The sequence below is a fragment of the Rattus rattus genome, chromosome X (genome assembly GCF_011064425.1).
Source record: "Rattus rattus isolate New Zealand chromosome X, Rrattus_CSIRO_v1, whole genome shotgun sequence".
NCBI lineage: Eukaryota > Metazoa > Chordata > Mammalia > Rodentia > Muridae > Rattus > Rattus rattus.
In genome coordinates, this window is record NC_046172.1 from 64,906,402 (window position 1) to 64,930,133 (window position 23,732).

The 23,732-nt window shown below is 39.5% G+C and overlaps 1 protein-coding gene and 1 long non-coding RNA gene across 3 annotated transcripts in view; one reads left to right on the top strand and one right to left on the bottom strand.

The window, feature by feature from the left end:
• LOC116889295 overlaps window positions 1–4,727 on the bottom strand; it is a 31,236-nt gene extending 26,509 nt beyond the window's left edge. The window contains exon 1 of the long non-coding RNA XR_004386372.1: window positions 4,542–4,727. This is a non-coding gene — a long non-coding RNA (uncharacterized LOC116889295). The remainder of the gene's footprint in view (window positions 1–4,541) is intronic.
• Window positions 4,728–6,716: 1,989 nt separating this feature from the next.
• The window catches only part of Pbdc1 (polysaccharide biosynthesis domain containing 1), a 39,358-nt gene continuing 22,342 nt past the window's right edge, over window positions 6,717–23,732 (top strand). The window contains exons 1-6 of one of the 2 annotated variants that reach the window (XM_032890424.1): window positions 6,717–6,836; window positions 6,947–7,012; window positions 8,231–8,290; window positions 8,846–8,986; window positions 9,956–10,067; window positions 10,295–10,771. In XM_032890424.1, the coding sequence (XP_032746315.1) occupies window positions 6,807–6,836; window positions 6,947–7,012; window positions 8,231–8,290; window positions 8,846–8,986; window positions 9,956–10,067; window positions 10,295–10,482 (597 nt within the window). In that variant the 5' untranslated portion in view covers window positions 6,717–6,806 and the 3' untranslated portion in view covers window positions 10,483–10,771. Of the gene's footprint in view, window positions 6,837–6,946; window positions 7,013–8,230; window positions 8,291–8,845; window positions 8,987–9,955; window positions 10,068–10,294; window positions 10,772–23,732 lie in introns of those variants that run through there. The other variant, XM_032890425.1, reaches the window with a different exon arrangement.

Genomic DNA, 23,732 nt, shown 5'->3' on the forward strand with positions numbered 1-23,732 from the left:
AGAAAGCTGACTGAGCAAGCCTAGGGGAGCCAGCCAATGAGCAGGACTTGCTTTGGCTTCAGTCCCCACCTCTAGGTTCTTGCTTTGAATTCCTGCCCTAACTTTCTTCAGTAAGGGACTGTGATGTGGAAATAAATATGAAAGGAATGAGCCCTTTCCTTTCTGAGTTGCTTTGGTCATGGAGTTTTACCATGTCAATAGAAGCCCTAAGACAGTCAATAAACAAAAGTTCAGAAAATTTGAGAATCAGAATGAACAAACTTAACTGAGTTCCTATAAACTGAACTCTGAAAGCAACAATCATAAGACTCATCATTGTCCAGCGTGGAACATGTTTGGTATACATTATAGTGCATGGTACTCATATCAAAAGGTGGGACTAGAGACATGGCTCAGTGCTTAAGAGTGACTTGGGGTTTCCAGCACCCACACCTGGCTATAACTGTATAGATTTTCTATGCCTACCCCAGATCTGAATAAAGACACAGGAGACTTACATTTATTATAAGCTTTGACACTATAGCTGGGCAGACTCTCAGCTATTCTACCTCAACAATACTGGCCTGGCCTACAGCTCCTTAGGTACGTCCCAGCCTCCTTCTTCCTGCTCCACTGGCTGGCAACTCTCCTGTATTGCTATTGGCCATTCAGCCTTTATTGACAGGTGAATGCTTTAACACAGTACACAAGAGAGTATCCCTATATCTGGCAACTGATGACTGCCTATAACTTAAGCTCCAGAGTATCTAATGTCTTCTTCTGGCTTCTGTGGACAAATACATGTACATGAAAACACATATACATACATACACATTAATAAAAATTCTTATAAGTTTTCAAAAAGTAATGGGAAATTCAGTTTATACAAAAAGGTTTGAAACCACACCCAGTATAAATTAGGAAATGAAATAAGGCCAGTGGTTCTTCAGCATGGACCAAGCGGCACACCTGCCAGGTAGACTTTCTTATAGCGTTCTTGGCTATTTAACTACGGAAAAAGATTAACCTTAAAACTTGTTCCCACAACCAGGGAGAAGAAACAAACAAAGCTGTGGTTAGAAAAGGCATGACAGAACATTCCACTAAGGCATCAATGCCTTGAAAAAATACAATGGTGATATTTGTTTCCTATTTACCAGGCTTCAAATTTTCACATGGTGCCATGTTTTGATCTCTAGCTAAATACCTGTCACATCTCTTCCCTAGAACACTCAGGCTGTCAGAGACCTGCTTCACTATCTACTTCCTGCGTCCGTCTGTGAGAAAGACCTCACGGTATCTCCTGTAGGTGGGATGCTGAGACTCTTTCTACACTGAGTTTCCTGTTGTTTGAGGAAACACATTAAGAGATTTCTACCCCCCAGACATAAGGAATCATAAGAAGCATGATGATATACAAAAAAGCAAAGGACTTTGGGCGTCTGAAAATAATGGCGAAATATCAGAGGTCCTCTTGCAAAAACAAAGACTATTAAAACATAATTTAAGTGCCAATCTCTTCGGCTTCAACCCTTATCCCACTAGGAAATAATAATGTTTCCATAGGAAAACATTTTATTTTTCATTTTTCATTGGTCGTGCAGTCAAAACACCTCTGGAATGAAGAACAGAGACAAAAAATGAAAACACCAGTAGTTAACATTAGATTTTAACAACTGTTTGCTATTATGGGAGCATCATAATGTCTTCCTTAAAGTCCACTGACTCTTGTGAACTGCCATTTACTTCTACACCTTTCTTCTCTCTAGTGTTTGAATAGCTAACCAATAGGCAGGAGTAAAAATTATTATTATAATAAATCTACCTGGTCTAATTTCCAGACCTATTGGTGAGGAAAACAAAACAAAAAGAAGCAAACCAAATTCTATGTGACAGCTTTATTGCAGTTTTAGGTTAGAAGATAGGCTTATCCAACACTTAGGATCTAATTACTGGTCAACACAAATATCTGTCTGTAAATAGTTAAATAGTAAACAGTTTCTTTATTTTAAAATATTAAAAATAACTATATATGCTATTCACACATTATATATTTGAATTCAAATATTGAAAGCAACATATCTTCCTAAAGTATTAAACAAAGCAAATTACCTTGGTTGCTTCCTGAAGTAAAAGGCTAGGTGTGTCTCTTGAGTTTACTGTTTACTTGTGATGAGCTTCAGTCTGCCTCTCTCTGTCATTCTGTGTACTGAGCATTTGCTAACATTCAACACCCACATCGACAATCCACCCTATATTCTGATCACTGGGTGACACATAGATGGAATCATGTTCTCTTGTGTTAGCTGTTCCTTGCAAACCTTCCATCTGCTTCTTAAATTGGTTCTTTCATTCTTTTTTTTTTTTTTTTTTCTTTTTTTTTTTTTTTTCCGGAGCTGGGGACCGAACCCAGGGCCTTGCCCTTGCTAGGCAAGCACTCTACCACTGAGCTAAATTCCCAACCCCGTTCTTTCATTCTTGTGAATGGCTTGCTCCACAGTCATAAAGCAGTTTTCTTAAGGCCAGACTTCAGTACATCTCTTTCTCTCAGCTGTCCCCTGGTATTTTGTACAAGAGGACAAGTAGCACCTGAAGGCAACACCTCAATTTCCTACTTCTGCTGCCTATTTCTGTGTAGGTTCGCCTAGTTCCCCCTCCCCACCAAAAGCCTTCTGCATAAGGCTAAGTTCTAAGAATAGAAGTCTTTCCAAACCTCAAATAATAACTTTAAAAATACAAGAGGCTCTGCAAAAAGACAAAAAAAAAAAAAAAAAAAAAGATCCATTAACTACATGATCAAAGATACTATCCAGAACTGTAAGCGAAGGCAGAATTTGAAAGTGTTATTTACATATTCACAGCGGCATTATTCACAATTTGTCAACAGTTAAAAGCAATCCAAGTGCTTCTCCCTGAACAAATAAGACATTCTATCTACATACCATAGAGTATCATTCAGCTTAAAGTAGAAAGAAATCCTATAAATCAGGAGGTCAAGCAAAAACAGCTGGTTACAAAGCAGACTAACTGCATGAGCCCACCTATATGCAGTATCTAACACAGCCAAACTCAGAAACGGAATAGTGACTTCAGCAGCTTGGCAGAAAGGGAAATGGGGATTCGTTGTTTAGTAAACATGGAGTGTTTAGTTTTGCAGCACAAAAAGTTGCTAGAGACCTGCTGTAGAAAAGCATGAATATATGTAACACTGTTGAATTGTTTATTTATAAATGGATAAACAATACAATTTTAAGGTTTTTGTCCTTTACCACAATCCAGAGTTCCTAGACCTGATAGTTCCTCCTATATGCAACTTCTCAGAACTTCCTATAAATAGTGCCATCGCCGTCCCCTATGCCCTCTTTCCCCCACACCCTCTGATTTCAATTACCTCTCAGCATTACTGCCCTTGGTATATTCAGGGCATTAGCCTTTGTTCATCACTTATTTCTAAAACTTTTCTGATCCTTTGGCTTTTGTGAGACTCTGCCATATATTTTGTTGATGTCTCGGTGACAACTCTTTTCGTATTTAGTCTTTGTTTTCCTGCCTATTCATAGTTGATTATATCCTTGCCTTGTCTAATTTTGAGCCTTTACAATCTTAATATTTTCCTCATGAACAGCACAATTAAATAGTGCCTGCTATCAAATTTCTATCTCTGCTCAGGTCTCTGTCTGCCTTATCGATTCTATGAGTCCAGTAAGGTTTTCCAACTCAGCTTCTCAAATGACACTCATCTTTCCTCCTGTGTCTTCTAACTCGGTAACAGCACCCTCCTCCACGTTTTGTTCGAAAGCCTGTGGTTCATACTAGGACTCCAATTCTCCTTTATACTCCATATCAAATTGTTTTAGAGGGCATTATTCTCCTTTATACTCCATATCAAATTGTTCTAGAGGGCATTATTCACCCCTCACCTGTCAGTGTTTTCTTTTTTATCATCTACCACTTTCAAGCTGCTCTGCTTCTAATTTTGACTTTAAGTTCTAACCTTCCACATCTTTTTATTGTTTGGGGAGTCTCTTGAACTCCTCTGAGCAACAACTTGAAGGGAAGTGTCCCATACCCGACACCAGTGATTTTTGTTAAGTAGTCTGAATTGGAGAGAGCATTGTCACTACACATGCTGTACTTCATTACATTTTCATTTACACAGACTTAATTATATTACATATGTAGTTTAAGGAAACACAAAATAATGCTTACGTAATGGCTGTGGCTTTTCAATCCTGTTTAGTGTTCTTTATCGCCATTCCCTCCCTTTTCCTCTGGATTGCCCTCCCTCCTGCCACATAAAGCCCCCTCGGTTTTCTAAATGCTCAATTCATTCTACTCTCCTGTTTTATAGCTCATCTTACCCCTTCCCACTGTCTCCTTTAACGTTCATGGTTTCTGTGTTAACTTCAGGTTATACATTCACCTCTCAAGATTCAAATCTAGCATCCACAAATCAGAGTGAGAAAGCAGCATTTGTCTTTATGGGTCTGGACTACCTCACTAAGTATACTATTTTCTAGTTTCATATACCTGCCGCTTTCATGATTCCATTTTGTTCTCACCTGATATAGAATTCCATTGTGTGTAGGCACCACATTTTCACTATCCTTTCATCAGCTGAAGACCATTTAGGTTGTTTCCATTTTCCAGCTACTATGAACAGAGCAATGATGAACGTGGTTGAGCAAATATCTGTAAAACAGGGCATCTAGTCCTTTGAACGTATGTGAAGGAATAGTGTAGTTATATAATTTGGTGAAATTCAGCACTATAATAATAATAATCATAATCACCATCATCATCACCATCATCATTATCATCATCATCATCATCATCACAGTAATGGCACAAAAACAGACTAGTAAATCAACAGAACAAAATAGAAATCCAAACATGAATGCATGTAGTTTTACAGCAGTCTGATATTTGACGAAGATGCCAAAATACACTCTGGAGAAGAGACAGCATCGTCAGTAATTGGTGCTTTGAAAACTGAATAGCCACATGTAGAAGACTGAAATTAGGCCCATAGGTATTACCCTGAACTAGAATCATCCTGAAATGGATCAAATAGATCAATGCGAAACTTGTAATGCTGGAAGTGCTATAAGAATACATGGGTGATACCCTACAACATATAGGTATAGCAAGAGACTTTCTGAACAGGACCCCATTCAATTATGAATTAAGGCAAACAATTAACAAAGGAGACCTCATAAAACTAAAATACTTGAGTACAGAAAATGGAGCAATAAGCTCCTAGAGAGGAAGCCCAGAGTGGGAGGGAACATTTGGCAGCTATTCATTTGATAAACTATCCAGACTATAGAAAGAGAAAAAAAAATCAAGAAAGCTAAGGATCCAGTTTAAAAATGGCTGGAGGGAGGTGGTAGCTACAGATCTGAATAGAGAATTCTCAAAAAAAAAACAAAAACAAAAAACAACAAAAAAACCAAACCAAACAAACAGAGATGAAAACTTGGCTAAGGATTATCGTTAAAGCTTTAGCATCTTTAGCAATTAGAGAAATGTCAATTAAAACAACTCTGAGGTTTAGAAAGGTTAATGTTAGCATTCTGTCTAAGCTCTGCCCCACAGTTACCTGGCAACAGCCAGGTATGCCTGACTCACTATAAAAGGGGCTGTTTCCCCCTCCTTTCTCCTGTTCTTGCCTTCTTGCTCCCACTCTCTCCCTATCCGCCCCCTCCACGTGCTCAAGGTCAGCCTCTATTCCTCTACCTCTCCCCTTCCCTCCTGTTCTCTCTCTCTCTCTCTCTCTCTCTCTCTCTCTCTCTCTCTCCCCCCCCACCCCCCTACTATCCTCTTGAGCCCTGTAGCTGTCCCTCAGGGTTAAGGATGCCTCAGCATAGGCCGCAAAGGCACCCCCTCACCCATACCTGACTACACCTCCATAGAACATATCCGCACTCTACCCCTCTTTATCTTCTTGCAAACACATCAGTTAAGATCAAGAAAACGATTGGTAAGAAATTCTGGTGAGGATGTGGGAATGGGAATTCTCTGACTTTTGGTGAGATTCCAAACGCAGCCACTTTGGAAATGAGAGTGGAGAAGTCTCAAATACCAATCCAAACCAAAAACAAACACAAACAAAGAAATGCCTTGACTTGCTTTTTTAAATTCTCATCTCTTTGAAATTCATCGTACAAAGCTCCTGATTGGACTATCTTCCAGCTAGACTGTTCTTTGCAAGGTATTTTAATGTTTTTTCACTAATACCTTTACCATCCATGCTCCCTCTGCCTTCAGTCTTTCTGACCTGCTAGATTAAGCGCCCATCATGACTCAGCTCAGGTCTGCTCCCAGTGTATGATGATGCTCACCTCGTTGTTACCTCACTCAGCTAGTTCTTCCAAAACAGGTAGCAAATCCTTCTTCATCTCTGATTTCCCCCATCCTGCTTCCAGTACCTAGCCTGTAAATGGTTAAGGCTGGCGTGCGGGCGTGCGTGTGGATGCGCTCGCGTGAAATGGGAACACGGCACACAGGGGACTTAAAAACAGCATCATTTTTTAAAAAATGTTTAATTTTTTTTATACAACTTATTTTCCCCATTGATTTATTGAATAGTCTAACACCTTGGCTAGAGGAATAGCGTTGCTAAGTAACAACACGCCACCTTGTCTGGCGCCTGCGTGGCCCGGATAAGGCGGAGCCACAGCTTCCTCTGCAAAGGGAGGGCACACGCAGGCGCAGACGGAAAAGCTGGTCTCCGTTTCCGCCCTATTGCTTTCAATTAACTGTTGAGGCAGCGCGCGCAACAGGTCACTTCCGGGAGGGGAAAGCCGCACTTACCTAGCGGCAACATGGATGCTGCCAGCGAAAGCGAAGAGCCGGTAAGCTAGTGCTCTGGGGTTAGTTAAATACCCAAGTGGAGATTGGGTGGTAAGCTACCCGAGGAGTCAGGGGATCGTTCACTCAGCGCCGCTTTTTTTTTTCTTCTCAGGTTTCTGGGGAAGCGTTGTCCATCGCCCATGCTCTTTCTTACCCTCCCGAGTCATATGGCAACGACGTGAGTATGACTCATACTTCCCGCCCACCCAGCCACCCAGGGTGTCAGAAAGCCCTGGCTTTAAATTATAAGCTCCTTTACTGTTTGAAATCTTCAACTTCCCCACATCAGCCAAAAATTGTACCTTCACGTCAGTGTAATCTTAGGTGACAAATGTATTACTCTAGAATCTGTGAAAGTGAGTCCCTAACTTTCTATGCTTTAGAACCACCCGGGAAGCCTCTGAACACCCCCCCATATCCAGATTACAGCCCATATCAGATCAAATCATAATGTCTGGGGGAAGAGGCAAAACATAGTAGTTTTAAAGAGCCTTTAAAATGAATGAATGTGCAGTAAAGTGGCACCAGTTTGTAGCGTGCTTCATATGGACCTTTGTACAAGCTATCTGTGGGAGAGAAAAAAAAAAAAAGAACAATCAGAGCAATTGTCAGGAGTAGCAATCAGAATGCACTGTGTACTAGATGAGTGGCTTAAGCAATAGGGTGGAAAGGGTTAGCAGGAAAGATTTTTAAGGATGGAGGTAGTAGATTTCATGTGGGAAGTGTAACTTGAACTGGGTCCTCAATGTGTGTGTAAGTGGACAGGAAATAAGGATTCAAAGGTAGGAAAATTTCTTGGTGGGGGGTGGGAGGTGCATATGGAGATGGATTTTTCTGGCTTCATGAAGGGGACAACAGGGGGGGGTTGAAAAAGAGCCCCATGAAACAGCCAGTGGGTACTTGTTCAGACATATTCAGCCCCTTCGTTTGTTCTGGAGTTTTACAGAATGGAAAGTTGGTTATCTGATAAAGACAAATGATGACTATAACATTGCTACACCAATGAAAGTGAAAAATAGTTTCACATGCATTTTTGTCCTCCCAACAACTCAGAGGTGTGTGAGTGAGTATATTAATGTAGTTATGTTGTTAATTTTCATATAATACAATGTATTTGTATATCATTATGCATATAATAAATTCTATTTTTGTTATATTTAGTGTAATAGTTTTCATTAGGTGATGGAAAAAGATGTCCAGTGGTTCATTATTTTTGTTACTCTGTATTGACAGCTTCTTTTGGTCACTGTAGGGGCAAAAGGTTTATATTGCAAAATCCACTAGTTCATTTTTTTATCCCTGACAGCAACATTTTCTGTAGACTTCTTGAGATTTAGCAAGATGTCTTTAATTTATTATCCATTACACTACTGAGAGATTTCTTCCTCTTTTACAGCCTGATATTGAAATGGCTTGGGCCATTCAAACAATGCAGCATGCTGAAGTCTATTATAAAGTGAGTTGTCATCATTAAGCAGAAGTCAACATGTAATTTTGGTGTATGATGCTATGCTGATCTCGGTTCTCGGCAACTTAAATTGTTAAGTTTTACTTGTTGTTTTAACTACTGAAAAATCTTATTTCCAGGGAACAAGGGTAGAAGCGGATTTGATAATGAGAAGTTCTGCTTGCCTGCCCCCCTGTGGTTTGCTACCTGGAGGGAAGATGCCTGACCCAAGAGTAGCAGACACTTAAAATGTCTGTTGAATGAATGAACAATCACGGAACAGGAGTCGGGCAATACTAGGACTGAAGGGTTCATTCAATTGCCAAAATAGTAAAAGGAAAAAATGAAAGAAAGAAAAGGGAAAAACAAAAAGAGAGGGGACTGTTGCTGTGGCTCTTAAGACCATCTTAATGGTTTCATGCAACACCATGAATTAATACTGTTAATACTGTCTAAAGTAATCTTCAGTCTGAGAACCATAAGGTTTTCTGATGGTGTGGCACTGGCGGGGCAGAAGTCTAAACTAGTGACAAGTATCTTTATGTCTGTTTTGTCGTCTGGCAGCTGATTTCATCAGTTGACCCACAGTTTCTGAAACTCACCAAGGTGGATGACCAAATCTACTCTGAGTTCCGGGAAAATTTTGAGACACTCAGGGTAGATGTATTGGACCCAGAAGAACTCAAATCAGAATCAGCTAAAGAGGTAAGTATCCTCTTAAGCATTATCTAACATCTGGCCAATAACTTTGATTATATGTTTGTATATACACTTCACATTTGTCCAAGGGACTTAAAGAGTAAGGAACCTGGGTTTTGTAATAATTAAGTCAGCTATGGAATTAATTAATTTCTGTCTTCTGTGCTTTTGGTGTGATTATAGACTTTTTTCCTCTCCTTGGGCACTTCAGCTCCCCCTTAGATACTCCTTTAAGGGGAGAGGGGTGAGTTTATTTTAGCAGGAAATTTAACTGGAAGGATTGGATGGTGAAATAGTTAATAGGGTACAGGGAATATAGTGCAGCATTTTGACACTCAGAGTTTTTGTTCCATTGATCATAGGTCCTGGATGGCATAGCAATGGTGTTTCTAACTTACATGATCATCTCATGCTGACACAGAGCACTGAGATTATAATAGGAAAAAGATTTTCCTTCAAATGGGGTCTTGGCTAACGAAGAATTTAAAGTTTGAAGCCCTAGCAGGCTGTCATTGATCTTTTGAGAATTTTCCCCTACTCGGTGGACATATATAACGTTAAGGTATATCCCTGCCTTCTTTGTCTCGTCACATTGGTGAGGATGAGTACGCACTTTGACTTGAGGTGGCTGATAAATAACTCAGAGCAAAACATAGATCCATTTTACAAATTACATTTTAATTCCGTAGTAAAAAGATTAAGGTGGTTGGTTTCTTTATTTTGTTTTGTTGTTGTTGTTGTTGGGTTTTTTTTGTTTTCCTGATCAAAATATTGTGTGTAGGGGGGAGCAGCAGTCTACAATATAACATAGAGCACAGAAATAGGGTACAATTTTCACTAGAAGCTGACAGTCACTTCATTGTGTCTCTTTGACCCTGGCTTTTATCATCGCTGGGAAGCTCAAACCACTTTCCTGGCTCAAGTACATTAGACTCTTGGCTTTATCAGTTAAGATGTTGCTTTTTGCCTTTGTAGAAGTGGAGGCCATTCTGTTTAAAATTCGAAGGGATCGTAGAAGATTACAACTATGGTACTTTGCTGCGACTGGATTGTTCTCAGGGCTACACTGAAGAGAACACTATCTTTGGTGAGTTTCTTGCCTTGGGCATTGTTTCTGTAAGAGGATCTAAATAAGGAGTCTGGGCTCACTAACAAGGATAGTTAGCTTGGAGGTCATCTTATTTTTTATATCTTTCAAGGTCCTGTTCCTTACTATAACATATATTTGAATGGCTTTTATGCTAGTTAGAATTTGGTTTTAGTCAGTACACATAATTATCCAAGCCAGGACAATCAATTCTATTTACCTTTCAGCACCCAGGATTCAATTTTTTGCCATTGAAATTGCTCGGAACCGGGAAGGCTATAACAAAGCAGTTTCCGTCAGTGTTCAGGACAAAGAAGGAAAGGAAGGAGCTGACAATAAAGAAGAGGAAGCTGAGAAAGGAGCTGATAGTGGAGGAGAAAAAGAGGAAGGAGTCAACAGAGAAGGAGAAAAGTAAAAAACTAAACAAGGGAGGAGAAAAAGCCAAGAAACCTGTGACTCAGCTGAACCCACACATGTCTGTGCTGCTCACACAGCCCCCATTGGTTAAATGATGCCCTTGTGCAAGTGGAGGACTCAGACGGACATCTTTCTAGCTAGCAAGAGAAGCTACTCTGGGCATAATAGCTTAAACATGATTAGTGGAGTCTCTTCGTTCATTATTGCTTGATACCTTGTTTCTTGGCTGTAACTGTTGTTGAAATAAGACATTTTGTAAATAAATTCCTTTTGGTTTATTTTACTTATGACTGACTTTAGAAAGTATTTACATTTATTTGACACTTCAAAAAATCAGGTATATAGTCTCACCACTATCTCATATAAAACTATCTGTTTATTAATTCTTCACTGTTCTCAGTAGTAAAGTTCTCTTAACCTGTTAGCTTGTACCTGGTATTGGGATTAGAAGTTCTTATATAAGAATTGACTCATAGCCAGACCTAGTGGCTCATACCTGTAATTCCAACACCTGGGAGGCTGAGATAAGAGAATTCTGTGACTTTGAGTCGGGTCTGAGCTACAGAGTGAGACTGTCTCAAAAAAATGAATTGTTTGGAAAAAATGGCTTTTTCCTTTGTGGTGACTATGGCTCTTTCTGTATTGGAAAGATATGCATACTTGAGGGAACAGCAACCTGAACTGTCAGGTTAGAGAATATAGCCCATTTCATTAGAGAAGAGTGAGAGCCTTTATCTCCTTTTGAGAATTTGTGTCATTTGCTTATTGGTTGGTTGGTTGGTTGGTTGGTTGGTTGGTTGGTTGGTTGGTTGGTTGGTTGGTTGGTAGGCGTTTGTGTGACAGTCTCACTTTATAGACCATTCTGGCCCAGTTCTCAATATGTAGGTAATACTAGCTTCATACTCAGAATCCTGCCTTGTTCATCCTCTCATAGGTAGGTTGTTAACCTGAAACTTAAGCTAGTAATAATAAACACTAATATACCCATATATAATGTTATGGGCAAGAGTATATATTTGCGTTTGACACAAATATTTGTTGATTTGATAATGTGAGGAAGTGTTTCTCAAGTGAAACTGTTCAGAGTGAAGACCTCAGTTATCTACTCAGGTACACAGGCAAACAGAGTTTGATCATTGAAAATTAAAGGAAACTACAACACTTACATACAGACAGTACTCTTTCAAGTCAAACCATAACATTCTTGTGTAAAAAAGGATTTATTGCCAGGTGGAGACCTCAGAGGCAGAGGCAGATGAGTACCTGAGTTTGAGGCCAGCCTGGTTTACAGAGTGAGTTCCAGAACATCCAGGGCTACACAGAGAAACCCTGCCTTATAAACAAACAATGCTATTTGAGGATAAATGCCTTGAATACTAGGAAAATATCACTTTGCTTTTATTACTGGGAGATTCTTAAAGAGTATTTCAAACATTTATTAAAAATTTCCTTTTATAAAAATGTATAGTTTAAAAAAAAATGTATAGTTTTGAAAGAGGAGAGCTCCATATATTTCATACCAGCCAGGCTGTTAAGAAAAATCTATACTGTGTAATTTTCTCTAGTTGTATGTCCATGTACACTAAGAGGTTGAGGAAAAAAAAGTATTGACCATATATAATTACAGTTTCATCACAGAGCCTGCGGCAGCCCACACAAGTCTACACCAGGTCCTCTGTGGATATATTATGGTTTTCAGGTTAGGATTTTAAGGGATTTCTTAGTGTGAAAAGAAGTGGGTTTCTTATTTCTTTTGCTTTATCTTGAGCTCTTTTTCTTCTCTGTTTCGTCCAATCCCAATGGGTTTGTTTTTTATTTTTATCCTATTTTATTTTTATTATTATTACTTAGAAGCCTGTTTTTTTTTTTCTACTGAGAGAAAGGGAGTGGATTCACATGAGAAGGGAGGTGGGGAGGAATAGAGAGAAGGGAAACCATAATGAGGATATATTATGTGAAAAAAAATGTTTTCAATTAAAGGAAAAAGTAGCTCTTTCCAGGTTTTTCACTGACTGGACAACTAGCTTAATGACTGTTTAGATTTACAGAGGATAAGAAACATGAAAATCAGAGTGTCTTGAGGCAAGTGATATAAAATGAAAAGGAGTGACTTCAGAGCATGCAGGTAGACTCTTAAGAGGCAGGAGGCAGCTTAGAGGGGAACAGTAAGCAGAATGGTTCTGTGGTGCTTTAAATGAGTCATAAGATGGTGTCAGTGTTCTTCCCTTGCCATGCACAGCCCTGTGGAATTCCCTGCTGCTCAGTGTCGACAAAGCCTGTGAATATGAAGAAACTTTATTCCTAAGTTGGGGATGATTTGGTTTTAAATTAATCAAAGGGAACATTAGCTTGGGTAGGTTCTTCCGAATAGGTTAGTCCTTAAAAGGGTCAAGCAAGAGCAGCAGGCGTCCTGTTGTAGAAACAAACAGCCATGTTTTGAGAAGACTAAATGTGAAATTTTTTTCTCTGGCTGATGGCCCTCAAGAAAATGGGGATTCCATTTAGTTCTAAGGAACTTAATTCTGCCTGCTAGTGAGGGGGAAGGTGGGATTGCTAGTATGGTGTGGGCCCTGGGAACCCCAGAGTAGAGTATCTAGTTAAGCTATCCCTGTACTCCTAACTCCTAGACAATAAATGGATATTGTCTCAAGCTCCAAGACATGGTTATTGGTTACAGAGTATTTCAGAGCTGCAGGTTTGGGTAGTAGAAGGGAGGTGCTAGACTTCACCAAGTCCTAAAAGATAGGACTTGGGTTTGGAATCTGACAGTGGGTAGAAGCTGGAGAAATTCGAAGACTATGATAGAAAAGAATCCTAAACTGTTTTGAAGAGACTGTCAATAGGAATACAAACTTTTTATTGTTTAGGCTTTGTGTCTGTGTGTGCATGTGTGTATTTCCCTTTCCTTTAAGATAGGATATCTATATAGCCCTGGAACTTCTATATAGACCAGGCTGGCCTCAAACTCACATAGATCCTCCTGCCTCTGCCTTCTGAGTACATTCACCACTAGGCCTAGGCCAGGAAAGTGGACTTTTAGGGTGCTGCTAGGAAGAGCTCAGAAAGAAATGGAGGAGCATGTTACTGGAAACAGGAGGCAAGGGGAGTCTTAAAAAGTGGTGAGCCTCCTGCCTCAGGTTTCCAAGTGCTAGGATTACAAGTATGTGTCACCATGCCTGGCTCAGAAATTGAGTCTTGAGTCAGGGTCTTTAGAGTGTTAACACATAGCTCACACTGGGGTAGAAATCACTGTGTAGCCCTTGCTGGCCTTCAATCTATGATCCTTACATCTCTCCCAAGTACTAGGATCACACCTCATATTCCCACATCTGGTTTTTCCCTTTATATTTTTTGTGTTACAGAGGACTTGATTCTTCTTGCCCGTGGAAAATAAAGCTCTTTTTCAAACTATTAAGCGACTTTCTTTTCTCAGATTTTACTTAAGGAATATTTTTACCTAGGCAGCAAGAATATTATGCAAGTGCCATTGCTCTGTCTTATTTTTTTAATAATGAAAAGAAAAATATATGAGGATCAGATTATTCGGATCTTGCTGTGGCTTTTTTGAGACAGTATTTGTGTAGCCCTGGCTGTCCTGGTACTCACTCTGTAGACTAGGGTGGTATTGAACTCAGAGATCGCCTACCTCCCTGACTGCCAGAATTAAAAAGCATCCACCACCATGCTGGAGCCTGATTTTGATATTCAGATAAAATGGAAATAATTTTACTTTAATCTTTAGTAACTAGAAAGGCACACGTTTATTGAGTCACTGCTCTACATGGAAGTATTTACTGTCTCACTCAGAGTCAGGATAATCCTAAAAAGGATGTTTTATCTTATTTTTACTTACTCTTTGTAGTGAGAATATAAATTAGTCAATATGGAAAGTAGTGGAGAGGACCCTCAATATGTGGAAATAGAAATAGCATGCAATCCTGCTATACTGCTCTCGGGTGTGTGCCCAAAGGAGTCTCAGTCAGCAGCCTGTGGGCGAGACACTTGCTCGTCCGTCTTTACTGCAGCAGACTGACAATAGCCAAAGTGGGAGAGCAGACTAGGTCCCCATCAACGGGCTGAATAAACAAACTAGCATGTACACAGTGAAGTTTTACAGAGATGTAAAGAATTAAATCAGCAGAAGGAACTGAGATCATTGTGTGAAATAAGTCGACAAACTATTACATGCTTTCTCTGATGTGCAGAATTGACTTTTTTTTTTTTGAAAGACCATTGGGAAAAGGGATGAGGGCAAGGGAAGAAAATGAGAGGATGAATATGAACAAAGTATGATTGATAGACATGCATGGAATTGTCAGAATGAAAGTCAGCTTGTATGATATTGACATCCTTTTAATTTCTATTTTTAAACAAGGCTTTTGATTTCAGTACTTGGATTAAAACAGAATCAAAGACAATGGAGCATCATACCTAGAAATACCTTATACCTTCACAGTCAGCTAATCTTTTACAAGTGTCAAGCACATACATATAACTATAAAAATGATTCTTCGGTGAATTATGGTATTGGGAACCTGGGTATTCACAGAGGGGGAGGAAGGAAGGGAGAAAAGATAAGAGGAAGGGAGGACACAGGATTTCTGACACATCACTTAGAAAGATTAAAAATCGCTCAAAGACTAAATATAAATCTTGAAATCACAAAACTCCACAAACAAAATATAGGGGAAAAACTGGTTGTTGTGGATCTTGGTGACAGTTTGTTGCACATGACTGTAAATGCTTAAGCAACAAATACAAAAACAAACAAGTGAGACTTCAAGCCAAAACCTTCAAAACAAAGGAAACAAGAATATTGAAATGCGGCCTCCAGAATGGAAGAAAACATTTGCAAATCATGTATCTGACATACCTGTTGCAAAGAAGTTTCCTTGCTGCAGGGTGAGAACTCCACTTGTATGTGGGTGTAAGGACAAATGTTTAGATTGTTGTTAGGGATTATGCTGGTTTAGTAAATTGTTAACAGCTATTGTGAAAAACAATATGGAGGTTACTCAAAATCTTATAAATAAAATCATAGGGTTCAGTGGTGCCATTTCTATATGCATATACAAAGCTAATGAAACAAGCTCTTTCCTTTATTTCTATTTATTTGTTTATTTATTTATTTGGGAAATTATGTCGCTAAGTGTCTTCCTTTTTTTTAAATTCACATTCATTCATTTGTTTAAGACAGGATCACACTGTGTAGACATGGCTGGCTTAGAACTACTAGGCTGGCCTCACTCCTAAGAGATTTGGCTGCCTTTGCCTCTGCCTTCTAGATGCTGGGATTAAAGATATGCACGTGCCACCACACCTGGCCTTATTAATCTATTTTTTTAAAGTTGGATTTTATTGTTTATATATGGGGGGGGCACCTATGCAGTTGCTTCAGTGGGCGTGAAGGTCAGAAGAAGGTGTCAGAACTTCTGAAGTTGGAGTTAGAGGGAGTTGTGACCTATCTGATGTTGATGCTGGGAACTGAACTTGGTTCCACTAAAAGAACTGCAAGCATTGTTACCTGCTGAGCCATCTTTTCAACTTGAAGTCACATTTTAAAGAAATCATTACATTACCCTGTTTATTTCAGAATGGCTTACAGCAGCCGTGATGGAGAACTGACCTACCTGTGTACCTATGTATGAGTGCATAAAGGAAAAGAAAAGGTGTATTTCCTACTGTATGCTACAACATAGAAAAAATGAGACTGTATCTGAAATCAGCCAGATAGAGAACAAGTTGTTATATGGAATCACTTTGTATGTGTTATCTAAAAAAAAATCAAACTAAGAAATCAGTTGGAACATAGTAGTTGCCAAAATTTAAGCGTAGGGGAAACGGGGAGATGCTTTTGGAAAAAATCACAAATATTCAGTTATAAAATGAATTAGTTCTAAATGTTTAATGTATAGCATAGTGACTAAAATTAATATAATATGGTATGCTTGAAATCTGCTGAACAAAAAGATCTTAAATGTTTTTTAAAGTATTGAAAAGATATGACAAATGTGTTAATTGATTTGACTTTGGTAATCATTTCATAGAGTACAGATATAGCTAATTATCACAGTGTATTTTTTTTACAGTTTTGTCAATCATGCCTCAGTAAGTCTAAAACACGAGTAGAAAATAAGTAATAAAATATAATAATAAGGTTGGCTGTCATGGTGCACACCTTTAAGCCAGTACTTGAGAGACAGAAGTTGAGGCCAGTCTGGTCTCCAGAGTCAGGTTTTGGACTGCCAGGGCTACATGCACCCTGTATCAGAAACAACTAAATGTGTCATGTGTGTGCATGCACATGTGTCATGTGTCTGTGGAGGCCTGAGGTTGACATTAGATATCTTCCTTGGCTGCTCTCTGTAATATTTTTAGAGACAGTCTACCATTGAACCTAAAGGTCCTTTGTTTGGTCAGCCTCAGGGATCTACTCATATCTGTATCTGCGTGCCCCGCACTTCAGTGCTGCGCTTACAGATACACATTACTGTATGCTGCTCTTATGCGAGTGTTAGGGATATAAATGCAGGTCTGCAGGCCAAACAGTATGTCTTCTGACTGGAGCCTTCACTGTACTAATACTAATCTTTCTATAAGAGATTTGTTAAAATAGCTATCGATCCAGGCTAGTCTGTTGGATATGATCTCAAAGTACTCATTCCTTTCTCAGATATTTCTTGATCAGCTTAAATGAAATTGTTAGTTTTACAAAATAAATTATAATCATTATTTTGTATCCCCGTGATTCACTTTACTCAGCAACTGAGATCCTGAATTTAAGGTGAACCACCACTGATTTTATTTCTCATTTACATTCCTAGCAATTTTTCAGGATGATAGGGTTTCCAAAAACCTATCAAATGGGGCATATATTTCTAAAAAAATCTTTTAAAAGAGAAGCAAGTTCATAGGGCATATTCTGGGGTGTGTCATGCTTTCTGAGAATTGTCCCACCCCCATACTACAACCACCATAGAGAGTCTCAGTTTGTAGCACTAGCTTGCTTTGGAATTCACTGTATAAACCAGGCTGGTCATATAAACTCAGACCTGCCTTTCTCAGTTTCCCATGGGATTAAAGCTGCATGCCACTATTCCTGACCTCCTTTCTCCCTTAACTCTCATGATTAAACGTACATTACTAATAAAATATCTTTATTAAATTCCAATTTGCTTTGTACAGACCACTTCTGAGATTCTGTTCTGCAACAAAGCCACAAACTCACTTTGGTTTGACTTAAGGTCCTTAAGGGGAACTCAGGCTGCTGCCCGACACTGTAAGCAGTTAGAGCTAATGGAAATTAGATTTTGCTCAGCTTGAATAGGGTGATTTATGTGTAGCAGGACTTATTTGAAATGGCTAATTTTCTTAAAATTTGTCCTTTTTAGCTCTAGCTCCACCCCTAAAGTATAACACTAGCAAGGCAGCCTATCCCTTCGAAGCCCTGGGTTCTGGCACCGGGTAGATTTCACAAGAACCTGAAAAACTAGAATCATGATCCATCACTCAGCACCACTGAAAGGGTCCCACAGCACAATCTACCTAAACATGGTTCCTCTTATAAGTTGGATCTTTGATCTAGGGAAGGCAGAAACAAATATGGCTGTACCTCAGAAAAGTGTAAATTTTCCTTTTCTTTTTTCTTTCCTGGCCGATGTTCAGGCATGCTTTCCTGGGTACTCTGGGAGTTTTCACTCTTTCGGAAGCTCCCATGAGGCTCTAGGATGCTTGTTCTCCATTGCTGAACTTGCTGACCTTTGGGGTCCTAACTTTAAAAACATGGCATTTTTTCTTTCTAGCCTCCCTTCAGATATCTGCCTGCCCATCTTGTTTTTCTCTTAAGGCTTAATACAATTGTCCCTGACTGCTTGGCCTTCTGAGTCCATTTTCAAATTCCTCCCTTTATGAGACCAAGAATCCCAAAGGGGATCCTCAGTTTCTGTGACAATATACGGGAACTGTGGGACCCCTTCCTCCAGTTTTCTCCAGTAACATTAGTTTAATTTTTAAATTAATTTTTTTTTTATTTATTTACTATGGGGAGAAGGCATGTCAGGGAATATAGGTAGAGGTCAAAGAACAATTTGCAGGAGTCGCTTCTCTCCTTCAACCTTGTGGGTCTCAGTGATTGAACTCAGGTCCCTCGGCTTGGCAGCAAGTGCCTTTAACAACTGAGCCATCCCACCCATTCCTTAGTGAATATTTTTAAGAAGACACAAGTATAAGTAGTCTAAAAGAAACTCACCTTACTTTCAAGGGGATACATACTGAAAGCAAAGGAATGGGAAAATATATTCCATCCAGAATAAAACAAAGGGAAAAGAGACAGCTATGTTTGTGGTGAGCAAAATAGAACTCCCAAACCTAAAACTGGAAAAAGAGCATTATTAAATGATAAAAATGGTCCACTCAGCATCAATGAGTGTAAAAATTGTAGCTAAGGGGCTGGAGAGATGGCTCAGTGGTTAAGAGCACCAACTGCTCTTCCAGAGGTCCTGAGTTCAATTCCCAGCAACCACATGGTGGCTCACACCCATCTGTAATGAGGTCTGATGCCCTCTTCTGGCTTGCAGGTGTACATGCAGGCAGAAAGCTGCATGATGTATACATAATAAATAAATAAAAAAAAAATTGTAGCTGAACACACAGTAGACCACACTTGTAAACTCAGCGCTTGGGAGGCAATTGCACTAGGAAATTCAAATTACACTCAGCAAATTCAAGTCTACTATGGGCTACAGAGTGACCCTGTGACAGTTAGTATTGATAACTTGAGCCAAAATAAAACTTTTCTCTCTCAGGGTTTCCATTGCTGTGATGAAATACCATGACCCAAAGCAACTTGCTGAGGACGGGGGTTATTTAGGCTTATAGTGTAGTCTATCACTGAGGGAAGTCAGTTCATGAACTCCATGCAGAAACCCAGAGGCAGAAACTATGACAGAGGCTGTGGAGGAACACTGCTTTTTGGCTTGATCTCCTCAAGGCTTGCCAAGCCTGCTTTCTTTTTTTCTTTTTTTTTTTTCTTTTTTTTTTTTTTTTTTTTTTTTTTTTTTTTTTTCCGGAGCTGAGGACCGAACCCAGGCTGGCTAGGCAGGCGCTCTACCACTGAGCTAAATCCCCAACCCCTGCTTTCTTATACCACCCAGTACCACTAGCCCTGGGATGGCATGTACCCCAGTGAATTGGGCACTTCGACCTTACCCATTAATCAAGAAAATGCAGTACAGACTTGCCTGTCGGCCATCTGACAGAAACATTTTCTCAGTTAAGATTCTTCTTCCAAGATAACTGTAGCTTATGCCTAGTTGACGAAACCCTACCAGAATACCTTAAGCTGCTTCTCAAGATATATCAACATAGTGTCTTAGTTAGGGTTTCACAGCTGTGAAGGGACAGCATGACCAAGGCAATCTTATAAAGGAAAACATTTAAGTGGGGCTGCCTTACAGGTTCAAAGGATTAGACTTATCATCATTCAAGAAGCGTGGCAGTGTACAAGCAGTTCTACATCTTGATCCAAAGGTAACTAGGAGGGACTACCTTCTGTACTGGGTGTAGCTTGAGCCTATATATGAGACCTCAAAACCTGCCTCCACAGTGACGTACTTCCTCTAACAAGGCCACACCTCCTAATAGAGCCACTCAGTATAGGCCAAGCATTGAAATACATGGGGGCCATACCTATTCTAACCACCATATATAGCAACAGGGAAAACTAAATAATAAAGATTGTAGCTCAAAAAGAGCAACAAAGTATGTAACAAGCATAAGAATATATGGTCTCATCATTGGAGCACTTAAATATGTATAAAGTAAATATGGGATCTGAAAAGAAAGTTAAGTCGTCAGACGATAGTATAGTGGTTATAAAAAAAATCCTCAGCTCAAAGGGAATATGAGTTCATTCTGGATCCAAATATGATTGACCATGACCCAGAAACACAGATTTATGTTACTTCAAATACTATGTTCCAATGTGGTAAGTTTCATGAACTTCTATAGTCACAGAACTCAGATTATAAATGACACTCTTCAGTATACATAGGTGGAATTATGAGGTAAGCAAGTTACAGCAAAGTGGGGAAATCTCTTCTATAGGCCTCTGTTAATGTAGTGAAATCTGATATAATTTCACCAACTGGGTCCAAGTATTCAAATATATGAGCATATGGGGCCATTCAAACCACCACAGGTATGAACTTTTGATGACAGAGCCATCTGCCCAGTCCTATTAGTTCTTAAAATAAGGAACAATATAGACTTAAGTATATTACAACTAGCTTCACCTTTTGACCTTTTGTTTTTTACATAAACCTCTCAGTGGCTGTTTAAATGAGAATAGGCCATATAGGCTCAATGTTTGGTCGTTGGTCCATAGTTGGTGGAACTGTCTGTAAAGGATCAGAAGGTGTGGCTTTGTCGGAAGAGGCATGACATTGGGAGCAGGCTTTGAAGTAGACCAATGCCATTCCCAGTAGCTCTCACTGCCTCCTACTTACTAATCATGATGTGAGCCCTCAGCTGTTTCTGCCACCATGCCATTCATTGCTTCATGTTCAAGGACTCTAACCCTCTGAAACTTTAAGCCCAATCACTTCCTTTTTTTTTTGTTTGTTTGTTTGTTTTTGTTTTTTGTAAATTGCCCCAGTCGTGGTATTTTGTCACAGCAATAGAAAAATAACTCACAGCAATAGAAAAATAACTAAGACAGCCTATCAATCATATTTATAAGTTTGTCTTTGAAATGCAATTTTTTACCTTGTTTTTAGTAACTGACATACCACTGAGAGTAAAGATTTAGCATTAAAGATTGCTTAGAGGTATATAGGAAGTCATTAGTTCAATAGTCTGTCCTTTAGGGGGGAAAAAAGCTCTCAACTGGCAAATGATAAATTTAAATGAAATCTATAAAATCTTTTGGGCGTTTTATCTATTCTATGTCTACTATCTCTACAAGTGACTGTATTTCCATGGTACCAAATTGGTTTATAGTGAGTACTCATGTAAATTAAAAAGGATAAATTAGCCCAAGTATTTTTTATTTAACATGACATGGGTTAATCTTTGATAAATACGTTGATTTAAATTTACTGGTAAGATGAAAGTAAAGATCTTTGAGAGTGCTGACATTTTTTTCCTGGTTACTAGCCAATCAGTATTGTATTTGTCTCTGCTAGATGTTTAAATTTTATGGTCACCCGAGGCCTTTTGGCTAAGACTGTCAAGAAAAAATGACCAAGACATGGTACTGTAGTCATGTCCTTTAAGAAACAGTATTTTCGAGGTTGGGGGCCCCTGTGGGAGAGTTAGGGGACAGATTGGAGGAATTAAAGGGGATGGCAACCCCATAGGAAGACCACCAGTATCTTCTAACCTGGACCCAGGGAGCTCCCAGAGACTGAGCCGCCTACCAAAGATCATACATGAGCTGGTCCGAGACACACACGCCACACACCCCACCCACACCCCCCTGCTACACATGTAGGGCTGCTTTGTCTAGCCTTAGTAGGAGGGACGAGCCTAATCCTGTAGAGATTTGATGCCCCAGAGAAGGTGGATGCCTGGGGGAGGGCACCCTCTCAGAGGCTAAAGAGAAGGGGTGAAGAACTCTGGGATGGGGGGCCAGGATGGAAGGCAACGTTTGGGATGTAAATAAATAAAATAATTATAAAATAAACTTTTTTGAACATAATTTATCACTTTCTTCAAATACAGAAACTCATCGGAGTTTTCTTTGGCGGGGAATAATAAGACTAAGAACCATAAGTTGGACTTTCATCAAGGTAAAAGAGGCTGGGAGGACTGTAGCAGATTCTGCCCCCCAGCATTCCCCTGCCCTCGTGCTACTGCCCTTATTTTGTGAGTGCAGTAAGTGAACAAGTGCCAACTCCAAGATCCCACAAACTCTGTAAAACTGCCGCCGAGCCTCGTGCCTGCCAGCTAACACTTGTTACCTCTCTGTATTTTCTGAGAATAACCAACCGGGCCCAAGCAGATAACTTATTTAAAGATGTTTGAACCCCCCCTGGTTTCTGAGGCGGGGAAGCTTGTTTCCGAGACTCTTTGAAATCAATTGCAGTGCCTCCCAAAGCAGTGCAAAGGGACTGATACAGGGACCTACTCTGTGGCTGAGGGTGGCCTGGAATTCATGGCAATCCAACTGCATAAACCTCCCGAATGCTAGGATTCCAGGTGTGAACAGCAACACATGGGTTCTAGATTTCAATCATCAGCTTAGTACTGATTAGTACACCCATGTTGATTCTATTGGAAAAATAGAAAACAGAAAAACAAAATCCCTGAAACCAATATAGGTCCAGAAATGACCAACCATCCAGAGAAGGCAATTTTGTTGGAAACTGTGTTAAGAAATCTAGAGAGGTTTTTTTTTTCCCTCTCAGAAGCGGGAAAACATTTTTTTCCCAAAATAATTGTTACTCTACCTTCATCTGAAGAAGCTTAAAAGTAAGCCCGAAGAGATCAAACTGTTTTAAAATAAGTTAACTTAATATGAAAGCAAACCTCAACATTATTTAGAGGAATACCATTTTTCAAACACCATATAAGTCCCTAGATGGAAATGAGACCTTGCCCAAGTAGAAAGTAAATGTCAAAGCGGCATTGTCAACTGGCTGAGCTCTGAATGAGCACACACTGATCTCCTAAGTAAAGGTCGCGGGCAGACAGCAGAGTTTAGACACCGGCTCCATCTAAACACTCGGTGAACAATAACTTATGTTGACACAGAGGCACCTCCAAGGAAAGCAGGCTAGAAATATGACAACCTGAAGATAATGACAGAAACAATAACACAGAAACTAAACAAAAAAACCAATTATAATCAGCCACAGAGTAGGTCCCTGTATCAGTCCCTCTTGTACTCGGAGTTCTCTCTGCGTAGCCTTTCTGTTCTAGTACTCTGCCCAGCTTTGCCTTATGTTGATTTATAGCATCCTCTAATCATTCATTCTCAAATAATAAATCAGTTGTTTCTAGCCTTTAGTCTTAGGTAATTTTTCCCTTCTTTCATTGGCTGGCACATCTAATATAATGTTCAGTAGAGTGTTAGAAATATTCAAAATCTCGTTTTATCACATCCAAAGTAAATCCTGTTCTCATTAGGATTAGTCACTCACCATTTCTCCATTCCTTTCTGAGGCAACAATTAGTTTGTTTTTTTTTTAATCTCAGTAGATTTCATTTTTTTCTAGACATACGCATATGTTCATATAGCTTTTCTTG